Consider the following 21,909-nt stretch of genomic DNA (forward strand, 5'->3'; position numbering starts at 1 on the left):
GGCTGTCACAGGACTCTCAAAATGGCGGCAGGCTGTTTCCTTTTTGGGCCTGGTCCACTGAAATGGCCCTGGGACACCTTGGAAATCGGACGCTTGTCTGCTAGGTCTTGGACCCCATTCTCGAAAGCGTCCCCTCCGCCTTGAGGATTCATCAAAAGTTTTGGGGGCCCCCGACTCTTGTAGGCTTCTGGTGGGGAGCGGTTGCCATGATTGCTCGCGGAATGACCACGACGGAGCTACGAGATGGTGGTGCTCTCATGCTGACGCCAGCTTCAGTCTGAAACATCCAGAAACAAGGTGGGGCTTTCATCGTTTGGGAAAAAAAAAAAGTTTTCATCCAATGAAAAGTGTTGTTTTTAGGTCATATGATCAAGCCTTCCATCATTAGGAAACCAAAAGTAAAATGAACCAATGAAAAGTTTTATAAACAAGTCACATGACCTGTTATGCGGCATAGGGTATAAAATGCGGAGAAAATACGTTGGCACGTGAGGCGGCGTCAGTAGCGGACCGATGTGCGAATAGGCCGAAGGCAATACAACGCGCCAAGATCCGGATGGCACCGAGGTGGTGTCCAGCAAGTTGCAGCACTGGTGTGGCCATCCTACAATGCTGAAAGTCGGCGTGGGGTGCCCCGTTGGCCTGTGAGTTTGCGTCAGTAGCGGACCGATGTGCGAATAGGCCGAAGGCAGCACAACGCGCCAAGATCTGGATGGCACCGAGGTGGTGTCTAGTAAGTTGCCGCACTGGTGTGGCCATCCTACAATGTTGAAAGTCGGCGTGGGGCGCCCCGTTGGCCTGTGAGATGGCGGCAGTAGCGGACCGATGTGCGAATGGGGCCAAAGGCAGCGCAACAATATTTTCGGAATAGAAGACACCACAAGGCGCTGAGATGCCAAGATCCGGATGGCACCGAGGTGGTGTCTAGCAAGTTGTGGCACTGGTGTGGCCATCCTACAATGGTAAAAGTCGGCGTGGGGCGCCCTGTTGGCCTGTGAGATGGTGTCAGTAGCGGACTGATGTGCGAATGGGGCCAAAGGCAGCGCAACAATATTTTCTGACTGACACCACAAGGCGCTGAGATGCCAAGATCCGGATGGCACCGAGGTGATGTCTAGCAAGTTGCTGTACTGGTGTGGCCATCCTACAATGGTAAAAGTCGGCGTGGGGCGCCCTGTTGGCCTGTGAGATGGTGTCAGTTGCGGACCGATGTGCGAATGGGGCCAAAGGCAGCGCAACAATATTTTCTGTATGGAAGATACCACTAGGCGTTGAGATGCCAAGATCCGGATGGCACCGAGGTGATGTCTAGCAAGTTGCTGTACTGGTGTGGTCATCCTACAATGCTGAAACTCGGCGTGGGGCGCCCTATTAGCCTGTGAGATGGCGTCAGTAGCGGACCGATGTGTGAATGGGGCAAAGGTAGCGCAAGAATATTTTCTGAATAGAAGACACCACAAGGCGCTGAGATGCCAAGATCCGGATGGCACCGAGGTGGTGTCTAGTAAGGTGCACTGGTGTGGTCATCCTACAATGCTGAAACTCGGCGTGGGGCGCCCCATTAGTCTGTGAGATGGCGTCAGTAGCGGACCGATGTGCGAATAGGCCGAAGGCAGCACAACGCGCCAAGATCCGGATGTCACCGTGGTGGTTTCATAGTTGAGAGGCACTTCATCTGCAGTGGGGCGCCGAGATCCGGATGGCACCGAGGTGATGTCTAGCAAGTTGCTGTACTGGTGTGGTCATCCTACAATGCTGAAACTCGGCGTGGGGCGCCCCATTAGCCTGTGAGATGGCGTCAGTAGCGGACCGATGTGCGAATAGGCCGAAGGCAGCACAACGCGCCAAGATCCGGATGTCACCGTGGTGGTTTCATAGTTGAGAGGCACTTCATCTGCAGTGGGGCGCCGAGATCCGGATGGCACCGAGGTGATGTCTAGCAAGTTGCTGTACTGGTGTGGTCATCCTACAATGCTGAAACTCGGCGTGGGGCGCCCCATTAGCCTGTGAGATGGCGTCAGTAGCGGACCGATGTGCGAATAGGCCGAAGGCAGCACAACGCGCCAAGATCCGGATGTCACCGTGGTGGTTTCATAGTTGAGAGGCACTTCATCTGCAGTGGGGCGCCGAGATCCGGATGGCACCGAGGTGATGTCTAGCAAGTTGCTGTACTGGTGTGGTCATCCTACAATGCTGAAACTCGGCGTGGGGCGCCCCATTAGCCTGTGAGATGGCGTCAGTAGCGGACCGATGTGCGAATGGGGCCAAAGGCAGCGCAACAATATTTTCTGAAGAGAAGACACCAAAAGGCGCTGAGATTCCAAGATCCGGATGGCACCGAGGTGGTGTCTAGCAAGCTATGCAGTTGAGTTGTGTGCGCACTTGCGGCGAATAGGTCGAAGGTAGCATAACAATGTTTTCTGAATAGAAGACACCACAAGGCGTTGAGATTCGGTTACCACCGAGGTGATGTCTAGCAAGTTGCCGCACTGGTGTGGCCATCCTACAATACTGCTCCGAATAACGGCGTGGGGTGCCCGAAGGGGGGGGGGGGGGAGGCGGCGTGAACGGGCCTTCCTAGGTGGAGGCTCGTCTGCTGTAGTGGGGCGCCCCTTTACCGTTTCAGTTGCCATTCAGCTGAGTTTCGGCTGCTCTTGATGCTACAGCGACAGGCGGCTGCACCAGGACTCTCAAAATGGCGGCCTGTTCTTTGGATTTGGGCCTGGTCCACTAAAATGGCCCTGGGACACCTTAGAACTCGGACGCTCAATTTTTTTTTCCTTTCCTGTACATGCAAAAAAAGGTAAATGCCCGGTACGTTACACGCTTCATCTGCCACGATGAACTCTCCAGAGGAACCGAAAAAAAATATAGTTATGGTAACTATACCATGCATCGTCATATGGAGAGGTGGCACCAATTAATTATAGTGCTGCATAAAAGAGAGATTTGGAGGAGAACCCCTGACCTGCTAGTACATTCATCAAAGAAGTGGCACTGACAGCATCAGAGGCAAGGGAAACGGTCCCAAATATTTAGAAGAACTTTGGAAAGATTAAAATGACATGTTTAGATTGTGGCAAATTAATTTCATGTGGACAGATGAGTGTTACTCTAATAAATACAGCATATGAACATCATCATAGTCGATGGTTGGTAGAGACATTTTGACTATATCCTGGACCTGCCCGTCCTCGCCCAAAATGGCGCCGGAATAAATGGGACTCGTAACTCCTTGTTGTGTACTGGTTGCAGAACCTTGAAATCACGAGATACGTATGCAGTTTTGAAGCACATGGCGGGCGGGGACGAGAATTGATTGAATATTTCGACATCCCTATTGATATTAAGTTCTGATGTGTTATTGATTACTGTACTATTGAAAGTTCGAATTAACGTCACCCATGGTACTTGCCCGCAAATGTATATCTAGATAATTTTATTGTAACTGGCCCTGTCGTATTTTAATTATAAAATGTACGTCCACCGATTCCGTAACTGTTAGACACCTTAGTTCTTGCAACCTAATGGCCCGCCCGTTACGTTCCTCTACAGTGTAAATGTCTACTCATCATATACGATTACAGTTTGCTCCGTGGCAGGCCCACGTGGTTATAGGCTCGTATTTGTATAATGAAATTTTCACAATAAAGGTTTTTAAAAGAAAACATGGTAGTAGTATATACATTGGTAAAGTTTTTAATAGTAGTCACTGTTTTAGAATCATTAAAAGGCAAGTGAAATAAAGCAGACCAATTACATGAAGGGTAAAAGGTATAATACGAAGGAACGCAGTAAAGATAAATGGTCAAGGGCTGTTGTGTTTTCTATTCCTGCAACATAAAGTGATCGATAAGAATCTCATATTCAGGCGTATCGGCGACTAAGACAGCAGGTCGACCCTCTTTTGCTTAACGGCTCCGTCATGGGACGAAGAAACGCTCTTTTTCTCGAAAAAAGAATATATTTTACTTGCAGGACAGTTGTAAATTTTCCGGGAAAGTACATTAGCCTGGAACATTATAACATATATTTAAGAAAAAATAATGTTCGGAAGTAATAAAAAGCGTAATTTTTAGGTCATATGACCAAGCCTTTCATCATTAGAATAAGAAAAGTAAAATGAACCAATGAAAAGTTTTATTAACAAGTCACATGACTTGTTATGCTTACGTTACGCGCTGCGCGCCCCGGATGACTTCCGGATGCGCTAACGCGGCGCGTCATATGACGCATTACGCGACAACGCAGGTCCAGAATATAGTCAAAATGTCTCCACCAACCAGCGGTCGGAACACAACCCCTTTCAGCAGGCTAAATAGTTCTGTTAAATGACAACAGAAGGGACAGGCAACAAGAACCATCAGTCAAAGAGGGGAGGGCTAGTTCTTCTCTACCGGGTTACATTGGGGCGCTACCGGAACTGATCGAATTGGTAGTCTACAGTGTTTCTGGATGTTTCAGACTGAAGCTGGGGTTAGCATGAGAGCAGTACCATTTCGTAGCTCCGTCGTGGCCATTCCGCAACCAATCATGGCAGCCGCTCTTTATCGTTATTTTGGGCGGGGTGGGTGGCGGAGCCGAGCTGTTTTGCAGCCATCATTGTGTGGAGTTCAGTTCATTTCACTAGTTTTGTATTTGTCATGAGGGGTTGTTCCTAATGTTTCTATTTTAGCGAGGTCAAAAAGAGATCCCGTTAGTGGCCTACTGATTTTGCTCGATTCCTTTTCTTTTTTTTTTACACGATTTTTCGTTATCTGCAAAGACTAAACAGAGTATTGCGACTCTTTGTTTGTTTGTAAATAGAGAATGAACCAAAGAGAACCAATTCTAAAACAGTAAATACTTGGATAACAATCAATCAAATGGAGAGAGAAGCAGGCACGACGTATTACAACGGGGGCAAAGGCCTGCGTTAACTACCCTTCACTATGTGCAAAGAGAGAGTACTCCTAATAGAAATGAGGGGGGGGGCACCATTCAAAGCAGATCAGTGTGCATAAACACGAAAATGTTTTCACTTACCACGTACTTGACATTCGACAGCTTATGATATTTGCTATTAAAAAACCATTGAAATTCACTGAAAAAACCATAGGTTATAGATCATATATAGTTAGGAATTAGCATTTACAAAACCTTGAAAATTCACTGAAAAAACCATAGGTTATAGACCATATATAGTTAGGAATTAGCATTTAAAAAACCTTATTTTACTCACACAAAACCATTGAAATTCCATATATAGTTAGTTGCACTAACTATATATCGCGCACCCGCAATCCACTGCTGATGATGTCACATATTACATCATTCATGACATGGTCAGTGACATCACTGATGACATCACTGATGACATCTCAAATGACATCACTGATGACATCACTGATGACATCTCATTTGACATCAATGACCGCATCACTGATATCATTCATGTGACAATACAATGCATCTCCTCATATTTTAATATAACCTCTGTTTCACCCAGTGTTAAATACAGAGTATAATTTTTGAAACCATTGACACACCAATACTAGTTACTACATATGTACTCACTGATTCCTACGTCTACACACACATTCACTCATTCACCCATACAATCATTCATACATACAATCACTCATCTTTACAACACTATCATATGCACTCATACACCTATACAGACACTCACACTCTGCCACTCATCCATGGAGTTACTCACACACCTAGTCAGTCCTGTAAAGAATCAATCACACTTCCATTTTCTTGTCTATACAGTTAAACATAGAGCACCTTATATTTTCAAACATATACTAACACATACTTACCTTGTTATACAATCATTGATATAAGTACACATTGATCTGCACAGAGTCACACACCTCCCAGCCAGCCACACACACACTCAGTCTCCCATACAAATACTTGGACAATCAATCAATAACCCATATAGTTACTCATATAGCTACTGATCAACACATGCAGCAGTTTACAGAACAACAGACATAATGATGCACAAATTAAGACAGTTTAGTCACTAACCCATGCACTCAGTGAGACACATTTAATCACTCACTCATACAGTCAGTCATGCACCTACTAAATCCTTCGTCCAGACACTTATACATCCACTCATTCTTCAATATGTAAGACATATTTAAACTTTACAGAAACATAAAATCACTGGATGTTGTTATCAGTGATGTCATTTGAGATGTCATCAGTGATGTCATCAGTGATGTCACTGACCATGTCATGAATGATGTAATATGTGACATCATCAGCAGTGGATTGCGGGTGCGCGATATATAGTTAGTGCAACTAACTATATATGGAATTTCAATGGTTTTGTGTGAGTAAAATAAGGTTTTTTAAATGCTAATTCCTAACTATATATGGTCTATAACCTATGGTTTTTTCAGTGAATTTTCAAGGTTTTGTAAATGCTAATTCCTAACTAAATATGATCTATAACCTATGGTTTTTTCAGTGAATATATATATATATATATATATATATATATATATATATATATATAAAATTGAGTTTTCCAAGGACACACTGCACATCTGGTAATCTGTGTCTAGCCATATACGATATTCCCATTAATTGCGTACATTCTTTGGATAGGCCATGTGGTGAGACGATGATAATTCCAGGTACCCATGATATCCTTGATTTATGCCAAATTGTGAGGAATAAATACTCCTCTTAAAAAAATAAGTTCTCTTTAGATTCATAATATCAGCATGTATTTTAAGTGAGAATTCTGAAACTCTGAACTGACGTGAATTTGGCGGTACTCGACCTACTTTTGACACCCATGACATATATTACTGCATAGTGAAAACTTTGCAGTATAAATGGACATTTAATTAAAAAATATTTACTTTCATCCACTTAATATAAAAAATATATTAAGCATAAATTCTCCTGCACCCCTTGACTTAAAATGGACAGCAACTCATTGCATTACCTGCATTTCTCCACTGCAGCTGCTGTCTTTTGAGCCCACTGTCGGTTCAGATTCTGTAAATCTTTCAAAGAGACGTCATTGAGACAAAGCTTAAAGCTCCTTTCATTTAGATTTTCGATGTCAGGAGACAATGCCACCAGCTCCAACATGGGGCCCTATAAGGGAACCATTTCCATAAATCAAGTTAAAAAACCTTTTCATAACAGGCGATTACAAATAAACAACATCATTAAAACATCTATCATCTTTTCAATTAGAAGATGAAAATGTCAGGCCTTGTGGCAGAGATTTTATTTTAACTGTATTGATTTGTGCAATCAGCCACAGGACAGCCAAGGCAACAAGTATGAGTAAAGTAATGAAAAATAATGCAAAGAACTAAACTGTTAAAAAATACAAGTAATAGTTACATTTAAATTAAAAAAAACGATTCAAGTTTGATGACACCCACTGGATGTCAAAGAGGGTGCAGAATCCATTCACATACTTTTCAGTCATCCCATCATTGATTGACAATGCTATTCTAGGCGGTACTGTAAAACAAGTCCTTCCTTTAATAGTCACCATGATCTAACTTTTAAAGAAGAGACCGTCTAATATAGTGAACTTGCAAGCTTTTAAGTGGCAGTTACATCATAATTGTACACTTAATATTGGGAACTATATGCTTTTCTGATTTTTGTTTACAACCATGTGCCTATTTTTAAGTAGCTAATCAGCGTACACCATGAAAACCACAAGAACATAATGACTCCTACATCGCAGTGCTAGCTTGTTTCCATGTTGTTAACGATAGTGGAGTTCTGAACTGCTGTCATAGATTCATGTTCAGTGGAGACACTGCCAGTTGATCCCAGTAAGAAAGTGGACGTCTTCTCCAAAGTTGTACATGTAAGACAGCATTCTCATCAGTTCGCTAAGTAGTATTAATCACTGTAGCAAGTAGGTTGAATCCGTTAAGTTTATTAGATTGTTGGGGGCCCTGGAGAAGTAGGGCGTGTGGTAGAGGTACTGCAAGGCCCAGGATTTTTAAAGGGGGAGAGAAAGCACTAGCTTGTTTAAAAATTGGAGTAGAGAGCATGGGTTATTGAGAAGTTGATGTTTAATTGAAAAGAAACCCAGTACACTCTGAAACTAGGAGCATGAAAATATCCTCCGGCATGTGAGAAAGCTGTATGTTGTGGAATACAGCTTCAGAAAGGCAGTGGTGTATAGCTGTCAAGCAGTACTGGGAAGAGGTAGGCCTGGATTGGATTAAAATGGTGTTGAAGAGCTGTTGACAGCGAATTTGAATACAAGTTCAGAATAAGTACTATAAAGAAAATCTAAATACAGAACAGTGCTATTACTAGCTCTTAGTTTTTTTCAAAACAGGAAAAATCCATGGAGCTATTATGTTGGAATTCCTACTTTCTCCCCTAAAGAAGTATACACTGAAACTTAGATATGTAACATGCATATTGCGTGTGGTGGCATTTAGCAAATGTGTATCCAGCTGTACCAGGTGTCAATATTGAAATAATTTTAGCAAAAGAGCAAATATTAATGCAATGCAAATATTAAGTACTCAAGCATTGTTTCTTCGTCTTGGTTTCTGGAACTATTAGTTATTGTTCAACATAGATGTTGTTGCTGAAGAGAAAATTGTCATATAATATCCTCAATGCTCATGAAGACTATCCAATTTCATGTTTAGAAAAAAAGGAATTAAGTTTGATATATAACCTATGCTTAAAAGAGGTTACTTCAGGCATCAAAACGATCTATTTTGGTTGTCAAGGTATTATATAGTCCCTTTTTATTATATATGACTTGTCCCATATCCTAGCTGGTAGAGTTCTGGCAGTAGAAGCAAGAAATACATCAATGTATTCTGAAAAGTGCTGCATAATAGTTTCAATGCTTGAAGTAATAGTTTTACATTTGACCAAACCCCTCCCTTCATGTGCACTTTTAGTTATACATGACATGACTGAGTACCTGTTGATAAAATATTTGTGTTGATCTTGAATGATTAATTCAGTGGCAAGCCATTGTTAATTTAATTTAGTTAACTCCTCTAAATAATATATATGAGATTTATATAAGTCATGGTTATTAACTTTAAATAGTGCCATTTTAGATTTCTGGTCATCAGTTATGAATCCTTCAGATCAGTTGGATGGAAAGTATTAATAACATTTACTCAAGGAACACTTAATACAAATACGGATTTGTATTTATGATGGACTTTGAAATGGATTAATATCAAAATTGCTTAGAATATCATCAGTTTGTTGGTGAGCCCTCCATTTCTTAAAGTGCCATTTAGGTGTGCATATTTTGAATGTATGGCCTCCTCCAAGTTGATGATAATTATTTTCCAGTGAACTTGGCTATGTGTTTCTAAGGCAGTGGAACAAAAACATTACCAATTTAAGTTTTCAAAAATATTGGTACATACTCAAAATGACACAGCTTTGTTAACAACATTGTAGCTATGTTAGTTACTTCATGATCAAGAAGACTTATTACTAATGGGAGTGATCTTGTATTAGCACATCCCACTTTGAGATATTGATGACTCTCCTGTGACTCATGTTGTGTTTGTCTCTTGGATTTCTTTCCTGTTCTCTTGCCTGCCGGTAGTCTATATGGGCACACTACTTTTGCCTGAACCACTTTCATTATTCTACATCTGAGGACAATTCAGTGTCCCTCTCAAGTTCTAATGACGATTGTGTTCAAGCAAGATTATGTTTATTAGTGAATATACAGATTCAAACATGAGACTATTCCTCTTATTTCTAACAAATTGCAAGCTTTTGTAACTTTGGTGTCTTCCAGAAAATGGCATTATCGCCATCAAGTGGTTTGTAGAGTTTTACAGTAACTCTGAAGAGTTTCAGATCATCAATTTCCCCGTCTAAGTATATCCATTTTTGTTAGTTAAGTGAACAAATTTGTGCATGCATAAACAACATGTTCAGCTTTTGGTGTGAAGCATTTATTACTTTCATTCATCCACGGTTTTGATTCTGCCTCCTCAAAGGATGGGGAATTCTAAATTAGCAATCAATTTCAGACACATCCAACCTTTAAGTGTTTAGTGAGAGTAGATAGCTCACACTACTTATTTCATTATTATTTAAGCACTAAGTGGTGCTTTTAACATTAACAGCCTGACCAATTTGGAGGGTATGAAAATCAGGTACGTCAATTTAGAATCTAAAGTCTGCTTACACTAGGATTTGGTCAGCATTGAGGGCCATATGACTGAAAGTCACAAATATGGTGGGTGAAAACTCAGTGGGACCCTTGCGGCACAGAGTGGCTACGAAGTTGTAGGACGAGTAGTGCGCTATATATGTGTATAATGGAAGTGTGGCCGCATATTGCGATTAGCACAGTTTTTAAGATAAAACAGATTGAAATGGAAAGAAAATGTTTCTTTCAAACGTGAGCCAATTCTGGCTTGTTGTCAGAGTGAAAGTTAAGGAACAAAGCTTAGTGGACATTGGCTGAATGCATGTTGAAGGAGCAGCACCTAAGGCCTGAACACATAAGACCATCTGTATGTTTTTTAGGATAGGTGGATCATTAAGTTCCTGGCTTTCTTTGTGTGGGCATCAAGTGGCTACTCAAATGCTGTGAATGTGCTATATATATATGTGTGTGTGTGTGTAGGGGTGCAGCAGGCTGAGTCGGAAAAGGCGCACAATATGTTATTGAATAAACTGCAGGATTTCAATATAATAACTCTGTAAGCAATATTGTGTATTTACCATGAGGAATTCTGAGGGCTCCTCTTCTTTGCAGGAAAGGATAGCTGTATCCAGAGCATCAGCATGAATTTTAACATTTTTCTGGAGCATCTGTAGGCTTTTCCGGAATTCCTCGATTTGATCAAGGGTGAGCTACAGGGCGATTACAAGGAGTATGGTTAATACAGAGCAAACACCTATTTGAAATCATGCAGCGTGACATGTTGATAGGCTACACAGTAAATAATGGAACATATTGCAGATCTTGTCAATCACTCTCGGATACAGATCAATAATCTCGCTTTATTGACACCAATCTTGGTAGCCATGCTTGTCTTCTGGTACCCCTACTACTGCCTCTGTCATCCATGTTCTCAGGGATCATGAAGGCAATGGCAGGAACAGAAAGTAAACTAAAGCTGTATGTGCTGTCTTTAATTTACACTCCTTGCACCCCTTCACTCAGATTGTTATGGTTGTGGGTAAGCTGTCATCTCTATGATGTCAGACGGGTGTCAAAATGTGTGTGATGTTATTACTACTACTAGTCCTAGAAGTTTGGTGAATCAACATCCATGTTTGGCTTCAGGTTAGTGGCTTCAGGGTGTGCAGCGCTTGTATATATGAAGACAAACTCAGGGGGTTATTGAAACGTCTATCTTGCCAACCCAACACACGTTCAAATGTTGTCTATCTCAGAGTAACAGCCACATAAAAAGATGATCAGCAGGTCGACTTTTTTCCTTATTGCTGCAGTCATTCCATATTGCATTTCCTCGATGAACCTAAGAACATACTGGTTTATCAGCATTACCAGTAACTCTATATTTTATTTATGTACGTGGTCTCTACTATTTAAAAGAATCAATGGTATTGCACAACATAACATTAGGTGCCATCTATCTATTTTAGCTCAGGCACAAAGTTAGAAGCTTGTACATAAATATGTTGCTGGTGTGTGTAAAATTTAGTGATGACAGGTGCCGCTAAACAACGTTCTTTTATGCTGTCCACCAGATAATTATGTGAGGGTCACTACAGAGAGGCTTTGGCTCCGCCCACATGTGGGGAGCCAGGAGTACATGTTTTCAATGGGCAGACGTTGTGTGCTTCCACAAAAAAAGTGCTTGCCCGCCACACAGCTGTGATCATTTTGTTTATTTATCCTGCTGCCTGAGCTTTAACTTGAACTTTCATGGCACACACATAAAGATGTAATTCTATTAATGTGTTTTAGACAACTAGATGACTAGATGACCGTCTCATGGAAAACGGCGCTGGGAATCTTAAGAGGGAGAACCGTAACGAGAAGGTGTACCCGCCTTTTGTCGTGTTTGACAGCGTCACCATATCGAAGTAACCTGTCTACCCTCTCCTCCCGGTCAATATATCGTTCTGAACTAATGAGACTCATCAGGTCTCTTGGAGTGTGCTGTTACGGAATCTGTAAAACTCCTAAACACAGGATCACCTAAACGCTTCAGACCGAGGTGGCTCTTGCCCCTCACCCATTAGGCCCTGAAGATTCGCAGTCTGTTTCCCTGCGATGAAACACGTGTTGGCCTACATATAGGAACAATAAACGGAACTTTTCACACCAACAACGGATCGCATCCAAACTTCTATTTTGTCTAAACATGGTTGCCTACTGTTTAGTTATCTAAATTACTTGGGTGTTGTTCTATTGTTCTCTTTACTCATTGAATGGACATTGTTGGTAACATATACTCTAATACCATTACTGTATAGTGCAGGGGCACTGTGGTTTTCTCTTGTTTCATATGGACTAAGCTTGGTCCATCCTTGAGCGGTTGTGAGGATTTACCGTTCGCCCCATTGCCTATACCGACCATTGAAAACCAATTATTTCTACCCTAACTGTGCGGATACTCTGGCTGTGCGCCTTGCAATTCTGGAACACCTAAAAAAACCTCCCAGTTGTTTGTACTAGATGATTTATGTTGTTTTCTCTGGCAGCAGCATAGATGAAAAGAGGGCAGTCATTAACCTACATGGATGTTTAGGTTTGGCTTAAAAGTGCATCTGTCACCTGACTATTAACCTACTCCAATATTATTCTATAGTTTATTGCTTCCACACAAATACACATCTATTCCCATGCTATTTTCTTGCAAATCTTCACATTGACATATAATATTCCTTTAAAGCCAGATCTATTGGCAGTGGCAGTGCTTGTTCATGTGTTAGTCCATTACGGGGAAAGCTTTTTGCACTGGCCCTCATGTACAATCATATGACACACACAAGGTAGTAAAGGATGCATCAACAAAGTTTCACAGTCAGAAATTACCCAGTTTTATCAGCATAAGCAATTACTTGGTGGATTTGAATTTAAGGATACACTTCCTGGCCTTACAAGTCATCATTTATTCAAGGAGAGTGGGAACCAAACGGTTTCAAAAAAGTGTTTACTCAGATGTAGCTCAGCAATTGGAAAGAAATGAGAAATCTCAAATTTGGCACATAACTGCAAATGTAGCAGGAGAGAATTCTAAATACCCAGACAAACTGATTTCGCTCAGTAACAAAATTGCTTTCAATATTGTGAGGTACATTATTTCTTCAAAATAAATCATTGGATTCAGAATAATAAAATTGCACGGAGCCCATTTCAACAGAATCTAAAATGAAGTCGGTCGCAGGTGTAAATTTTAGGCTCACTAAATCTCTAATTTGAATTTAATAACAGAAAAGTTGCAAGAAAATCAAGCTAACATTTATCTGTGCTGAACAAGAATCATGATGCAATTTCATAAGCTGTCAATTTGATCGAGTTGATGTGAATCCATACCATTAATAGCAAAACTCTAGGACATATTGCAATATGCAATATAGGATCAAAATGAAATAGAAACAAATATTTTCATATAGTAATGCTACAGTTCTGGCAAACCTTCAGCAGCAACGAGAAGCATTGCAATGCCCTGCACTATTGGATCTCGAAGAAGCACTGCTCATAAACAGTAGTAATTATATGAAAGCTTCTACAATAAACCGAATCTTAGGTAAATAGCTGGGCAGGCCCTTACAACAATCACATTCCCCCTCTCACCCAACTGTAAAACAGAGAGCATTGACCATTAGTAAACACTATAGCTCACTTATGACCTCTCAGAGCACAAAACAAAACCAACTACACTGGAGTTTTTGGAGTTAGATGGATTGGCACCTCTGTAACCATATGGACAGGAGTTTAAGTAAATTCAATTGATTGACGATAATGTAACTTTACTTTCATCTTACCATTCAAATTGGGTACCCTTACAGAATGGTTAAGATATGGGCAATATTGCTCTATGGCTTGAAATCTAAACGAAGGAGGATCAGCCATAACAACTATTGCTGCCCTGATCAAATATAAAAATCTTTGCAAATGGAGAAGGGGGACATGCAAATCCTACTTGCCATTGAAAGCTGGCAGTTTGAAGTCCATGCCACTGCAACTCTATCGAACATAAACACACATCCAGACAAAAGTAAAGCCGGATGTATGACGTTACAACGCAGGCTATTACAACGCCTGCCTTTACAACGCGGTTTTTACATCGCAATCCATTACAACGCATAGTGCTTTTGGGTGTTGGATAGTGAATAGTTTAATTTACTATTCCAACTCCAGTCCCCGTGGACACTAGGGAAGGTTATTGGATAGTAAATTAACCTATTCCCTATCCTAGAGCGCCCCCCAGCGCAATGCGTTGTAATAGTTTGCGTTGTAATGACCGCGTTGTAATGGTAGTGCGTTGTAAAAGTTTCGTTGTAAAGGTTGTTTACCGTAAAGCCATATACTATGGTGTTTGGAAGCTATGGAAGTACAGGTGACAGCCTCAAAACTGATATTCCAAGGACTGCATCTTAAACGATGTACCAAAGTAAACCAAGAAGGTTGGTGAAAATGATGTGCGACTTCACTGGACTCATTGCCGCTGCAATACTTTGACACCATGCAAGATATGAGGCAGGCCGTGCAGGCTCACGTGGACAGGCACCGCATCTCCATTTAGAATTGTAAAAAGTAAACTGTATTCAAAGTCAACAATATATTTCTTTGCGGAGATGGTAAAAGAAGACATTTAACTTTACTTTAATAAAGTACAACGAACACCATGGTGGTCCTTCTACCATAAACCACAGTCTTTTATTACCCCTCACAAGCACTTCATTATCTTACAAAAGTTAAAGTAATTATAATTGGATTTTGCATGTAGCACTAGGTATTCCTGCAATGCCTGTGCATTTATTTGCCAGAGGTTTTGCCTTCACATTTTTTTTTATATTGTTCAACAACTTGCTTACATTTGGTAACTTGTCTTCCTGCAGATGCATCATTTCTTGATTACCCTTTAGGAGTCAGAGTGAATCAGAAAACTAGAAATAGCTCTCCTGCACAATAGATGGCATCTCAGCTTAAAGCCCAGATGTAAATTCACAAAGCTTTAAAAGGTGCCAGCCTGATACAGTGATGTCAGTTCCCTGTCCTTTTATCCACTCGGAAATGAAACCAACAAGACTGAAAGAACTGCAGTATTCCAAACTAATTTAGGACCTTAATAACAGTTATGTGACCAATCCTTAGTATGGGCAGGTGAGTGGGATTGGTGAGGAATCTGCAGGAAGACAGAATATTCACCTGACAGATCATTACCGAAGGTAAGTAACGTCTACTTGCAGATCCCTCATCTCTGTAATCACTACCCGTGTAGAATCTCTCAAGCTGTGGGTTTGCGGAGATAACCAAACCCACAGCCTGCAACACCAATTAGATGAAATTGCAATTTCTGAGGACTTCAGCATCCAGGGTCAGTAGTTAAAGTGTGGACCAAAGCCCACACTGCAGCTTGGCTAAAGTCCAACAAAGGAACACCTGAGACAATGCTGACTGTCTTTGCCCTGGTGGAATGGGCTTTGATGCCTTCTGAAGGATCTTTGTTGGCAAGGTCATAGCATATCGTGATGCACAAGATGATCCACTAGGCAATCGTCCATTTCTGAATATCCTTGTCCTTTTGAAGCAGGTCTAGGCCAGGAAAAGGTGATCATCACCTCGAAACTCATGGGTTCTTTCAATTTAAAAGCAGAGCGCTGTACAAGTATTCAAACAATATAACATTTCTTCCTCCTTTAGGGGATGAAGTGGTGGGTAGAAGGTTGGCAGGATGATCGATCAACCAACATGAAAGGGAGGAAATCTTTGCTAGAAGGACCAGCTTGTCTGGGAAAAATTAAGTGAAGGGAGGCTAACCTGAAAATACCTGCAGCTTGCTGACATACCAAGCTGAGGTAATGGCAATCAAAAAGACTGTTTCAAGAGAGAGCAGCCTCAAGGGACAGCTAAGCATGTGCTCAAAAGAAGAAGAAAACTAGAAAAGTTAGCATTGAACTAAAATTCCACCGTGGTATGAATGGGGAAGGGGAAATGGTTCAACCCGTTCAGAAATCTCAGAAAAATAGGAGACTTACATAGTGAAGGCTGATCCAATAAATGGAGGTAGGCAAAAAGAGCAAAAAATAAACCTTTAACTGTGTACACAGTTAAGCCTTACAGATGAAGTTCAGAGACCAAGCAACAAAACAGGACTAGAATAGACAGACTTGTAGAGGAACACTGAGCTAACAAAATGAGATCCACAACTTCTGCAGGCAGGTCATATGAGCTTAGGTTGTCCCGTTCAATCACTTGGAATGAAGCTCAGAAGATCCAGAAACAGAGCCTGACCCTCCCTCCTATAGAAGTCTGCACTTAACAGAAGAGACACAGAAGGTCACAAGGACAGGCGGAGCAGAGCTCCTCATCTATAGTTCATTGAGATGGCGGCCCCATACAAGCGTTAATGCACTGGTCACTACTGTGGCCACTACCTGTGGAGGACCGAAGACCTTTCCACATATGAGGTTGTCCATCACCAACCATCACCTAAGATCATCTGTGAGAACCCCCAAATGCTGGGCTTACCAGAATGCAGGCATCACTGAAATGCATGCATGCACTATTGACCGGGAGACAGAAGTAGAATGTGGAGGACTTTCGGGGCAAGAGTTTAGAGTTCCCTCTTGAAACATCAAGATCATAGCCTTAATGTCCCTAACAGGCTGGGGATGCGAGAAGGCTCTGAGTAACTGAGTGTCCAGCTGAAGAGGAGATGCATGCTGGGCAAGGGTGAAGTGAAGATGTGACATGAGGAATTTGATGGAAAAGCCAGAGTCAAAGAGCAGGGAGAATGAGGCCTGCAGGAGGATTGACACTAAGTGCAGCAAGCCTATGTTCAGCAGCCAGTCATCGAGGTATGTACGGACAGAGGTCCTTGACCTTAGAAGATGTGCTGCACTTGTCAACATGACCTGTATGAAGAACTGAGGCGTAGATGTTAACTCATGCGGTAGGACCCTGAATTGATAGTAGGTGGAACTCACCACAAAGTGCAGGAACCTCTTTTACTACCGCAATATTGGTATATGAAATATGCATTTAGCAAGTTGAGAAAAGCCCTTAAATCTTGCAGCTCCAGAGCTAAGAGAACCTTTGTCAGTTAAAGCACCTCAAACTTCCCATTGTGTACAAAAGCAATCCAAGTGCAAAAGTCCGAAATGGGGTAGAGGCCATCATCTTTTGGAGGAACAAGAAAATGATGAGAATAGCATTCCTGCCCTATCGCGTACTATGGAACCAACTCCACAGTACTTTGCACAAAACAGCCAAACCCTCCTGCTACAGAATGCCAGCCTTGTTGTCTGAGATGACTGATGGGATGGGGGAAGTCCTGGAAGGCAAGGGCATAGGCCTGCCCAAGAATTTGCAGAACTCAGTGGTCCACCATGATGGACTGCCAACGTTTTAGATGATGGAACACCTTCCTCCAGCACCACAGGCTACGCGAGCTATGGCATGGATGGATTAATGTGATTATATGGGGAACGGCATTAGGGAGGTAGAGAAGGTAAATTACTCTGCTGGCCACAACATCTTCTGCATCCACCACACTCTCTATCAAGCCTCTAAATGAGCTTATTTGATTTCTGCACAAGGTGCAAGGGCAGGCACTCCCTTAAGAGCACACTCCTGGAGTATCTCTGAACTTGTGGTTTTGTTGTGTCATTTGCATTAAGGGGAAGGCACTCCCAATGATCATCCCATTCTCAGTCTCTGCTTGAAGCTCTTGAGTGGCAAATCGACCTTCTAGCCAGACATACAAGTGCTATAAATGCATTTCCATAAGGTCCACTTTGACATCTCTAGAGCACCTGGTGGGCTTCATCCAAGTGTGGCAGAAGATGGAGATGTAGGAACCATTGGACTATGGCCACTGAATCTACCATGTTCAAGTCACAGCAGAGAATGTACTTAGCTGCTTTACTTTCATTGTGAACAACTTCTGCAATTGGTCACAAAGGACATCATGAAGATTCGGAATAATCATTTGTGCCATCTCCCACAAGAGGTGAGAATACCAGGTCAGAAGGAAAGTTGCATTCATTGATCAAAGGTCAAGAAGATGCCTTCTTGCCTATAGAAGAAGAAGACCCCCACCTCCTGATATTGCTGGACCTCTCAACTGCCTTTACCACAGTTAACTATACCATCCTCACAGGCATCCTGGAGCCTTGAATGGGATTCATCTGCAATGTCATTCACTGGTTCTCCATCTACTTTTCAACCAACATCAGTTTGTCACATGGGCACCTTCAGGTCACAAAAGATCCCTATTACCTGTAAAGTCCTCCAGAGTTCCATACTGTCACATGTCAACCTTTACATGGAGCTGTTTGGTGCATAACGATTTACCACTTCGCCAATGACAAACAGTGTACTTTAAAGTCTCCTCTTAAAAAACGTCTGGAAGCCATGTTATTCAAAGTTGACCATTAGCACATTTCCAGGAAGCTTAATCTTGCTTTCAAACTTGGAAAATTGAAGCAGGATTTCAAGAGAAAAATGACCCCAGTTTTGTATTTAGGAATATCTCCTGACCAAGACCATATTGACCTTTCTCTGGTAGAAGATCCTGCTACCTGCAAAGTGACAAGTTTCTGTAACATGATTAGGTTTCATAGACTTGCATTGAGGCCAAGCACACACATACTGGTTTAAATATTATGTATTTTTAGCATATGCTCCAAGTGACCTTTTACTAGTTAGAGCCCAAGCCAGTTGAAATTACAATTATTTATAATCGTTGTGCTGCTCTGCTTGCTATTTTGCATTAAACGCTAGTTGAATTTTAAGCTTCTCAGCGTGTTGTGTTTAATTTATGTGCCTCTTCTTGGAGCACTTCTCGGTTCACTTGGAAGAGGCTTTCTTCGAGGATTTGTCTAACGAAGGTCAGCCAGAATGAGACCTTGAGCAGGATCTGTAACACTATTTTCCTCAGAGTTCACCGTAAGCCTCTGTCATGAAAAGCTCAACGTCCCTGATTGCCTTGATTATCCACAGCTACACTTATTGCATGGCATCGACTTTGGTGGAAAGTCTCTAGTAAACTACTTAAAAATAAAACAATATTTTGACAAGAAACATTCAAAGGAGAGAAATTCCAACTCCTTGTCAAAGGGCATTGTAAAAAAGGACTGATGTCAGTGCAACGGGTGATGCCTCAGCCAGGATGGAACCTTACGCTGAGATGGAGCAGACGCATCACCTATTGGCACCGGATATCTATTTAAAGTTTCTGAATCTATTCTGGCACCTGGAAGGGATTCAAGAGGTGAGGAATCTGCAAGTAGAAGTATCCATCAGAAAATATAGTTAAGGTTAGCATACAAATATTTGGATTATAAATAGTATAGGATGTTTAACGAGGAGTTGGCCTAAGGGGAGAGGAGTTGGCCTAACGGCTAGGGCGCTCGACCTCGGACCTGGGGATCTGGGTTCGAGTGTCGGTAACGACGCCAAAACCTCCTGTGATTCTGGGCAAATCACTTAATCTCCCCGTGCCTAAAATGTGTGTCCTCATGTAACGTAACTGGAAAAATATGTAAAGCGCTCTGATACCTGATTCGGTTCGGGTCTAGTTCGCGCTATATAAAACTCTACAAAAAAAATAAATAAATAAATATTTAAAATATTTGCATTTGTTTCCAGTATAGGAGAATGTAGGCTTTTTCACTGAAGCCCAAATTCTGAATCTAAGGCTAAATTCTGATCCCTGCACAAACCCTTGTTTGCACCGGGCATCAGAATTATAAATTGGGCTCCAAGCGCCACACTCCCTTCAGTTTTCCTGAAGTAAACTTTTAGCAGGTCAAACATGCCAAAACTGGGGACAAAATCTCACTATCTATACCTGTGGAACTTGGTGCAGGATGTGGGATGCACTCATTCCACAAGTAATTCCCAATTGTTCTTTACAATGGTCAGAATAGGGGATATTTACTGTACCAGGGTCCTGCTATTTACTGGATTCTCTAAATACTTCACCACGTTCTGATTCACTCATAATCTGACCCAAATCATCATGGTCTAAGGTGGAAAGATAGAAGCTATATTGCATTTTCAGTAGGACAATGAAATTGTATTTCTCTTGCTTTACTGTATTAAGTTTACTAGGAAAGTATTATCCAGTATACTTAGGAGCTGCTGCATAACTTGGATCATCACAATAGGTTAATCTATAACGTTAATTGACTGCTTTTATTATCGCCCTATCTCATTATTGGAATCATTAGGTAAAGTAGTTGGCCGTATTCTATTAGAACGACTTCAGTACTGGACGGAAGATACTAACATCATATCTGACCTCCAGTATGGTTTTATGGAAGGCCTCGGTACCATCGAGCAGGCCCTTAACCTGACGCTTCTCAGGGGCAAATACGTAGATGCGAAGGGTGGAAGATTGCATATGGCCTACGTAGATCTTACTGCAGCGTTCGACTGCGTAGGTCATACTAAATTGTGGGACATTCTAACAACAATGGGTGTTGACCCCCTGTTGGTGAACTATCTGCGGGAAATTTATTCTAATGCGACCGCTAAAGTGAGATATGGATTGGGGGGACAACTATCTGCACCATTTAGGGGTGAGCGGGGAGTAAGACAGGGCTGTGTCCTGGCACCCTTTCTTTTTACTCTCTATACAAATGGGTTGGAACGGGCCATGCTGGAAGGGTGCCAGGACCTACCCCTGGTTCAGAAACGTCCTATCCCCGCTCTCCTATATGCGGACGACGCGGTGATCGTCACCCGTACTCCCATCGAAGTCCAACGCTCCTTAAATCGGTATAATTTATTTATGTCAAACCTAGACTTAAAAATTAATATCAATAAGACTTTTATTATGACTACTGGTCAGAAATTAGATAAAGGAAACGACATCTATATAAACAACTCCAGGGTGGCCTACACTCCCTCTTTTATCTTTACTTAGGAGTTGTAATAGACGAAAAGGGTACCTGGAGAAGAGCTATAGAGGTCAGAAGATTGACATTTTTAAAAGCCACAATGGCCTTAGTAACTTTTACCCAGAGATTGGGAAAACGCCCCCGGAAGAGAAGCTACGTATTTACCAGGCTAAATGCGTTTCCACAGCTATTTACAGGGCAGGGGTGTGGGGATACGTACAGGTAGAATCCATCCAAAAAGTGGAAAACAGTTTTTTAGGATTCTTGCTCGCAGTTCCCAAAGCACGTCCACATTCAGCTGCCATCTAGAATTGGGTGTGCCCTATATTTCGGACATCATAAGGACGCAACCCATCCTTTTATGGCACCGTCTTTGGAAGTCAAAAGAGTTAGATTTTACTCAATTGGTTGTGACAGATTGTATCAGCCTTGAGCACGCTAACAAGATCCAGTGGCTAAAATATGTTAGGAGGTTTTTAAATGATCTGGGCCTGGAAAAATACTATCACACTCCATTAGACATGGCATCAATTACAAGGAAGGCGTTAAAAAATGTATGCTTAACGCACTTAGCTGGTCTACGTTTGCTGACTGAAGCAAATAAAAGTTCTGTCCAGCATTCGCTGTTAATTCAAACATCCCTAATGATTCAGCCATATCTAACTTGGAAATTAACCTCCTATGATAGACTTCTATTGACTCGATTTAGGTTGAACATCTTCCATCAGTTAGTTACTTTTCCAGCGGTCAATGACTGGTCAAACCTCTTATGCCACTGCCCCTGTGACGATACATCCCCCCAATCACTTCTACATTTAACCCTCTTCTGCAAATTTTATAAGGAACCTAGAAACCAAT

General features: G+C 41.8%; 1 protein-coding gene across 1 annotated transcript in view; it reads right to left on the bottom strand.

Moving 5' to 3' along the window:
• The window catches only part of SYNE2 (spectrin repeat containing nuclear envelope protein 2), a 1,843,566-nt gene that overhangs the window by 288,676 nt on the left and 1,532,981 nt on the right, over positions 1–21,909 (bottom strand). Inside the window, exons 123-124 of the mRNA XM_078660317.1 lie at positions 10,720–10,851; positions 6,956–7,110 (exon numbers count right to left, since the gene is read on the bottom strand). Of these exons, the coding sequence (XP_078516443.1) occupies positions 6,956–7,110; positions 10,720–10,851 (287 nt within the window). The remainder of the gene's footprint in view (positions 1–6,955; positions 7,111–10,719; positions 10,852–21,909) is intronic.

Source organism: Lissotriton helveticus, chromosome 9 (assembly GCF_964261635.1).
Source record: "Lissotriton helveticus chromosome 9, aLisHel1.1, whole genome shotgun sequence".
Classification (NCBI taxonomy): Eukaryota; Metazoa; Chordata; class Amphibia; order Caudata; family Salamandridae; genus Lissotriton; species Lissotriton helveticus.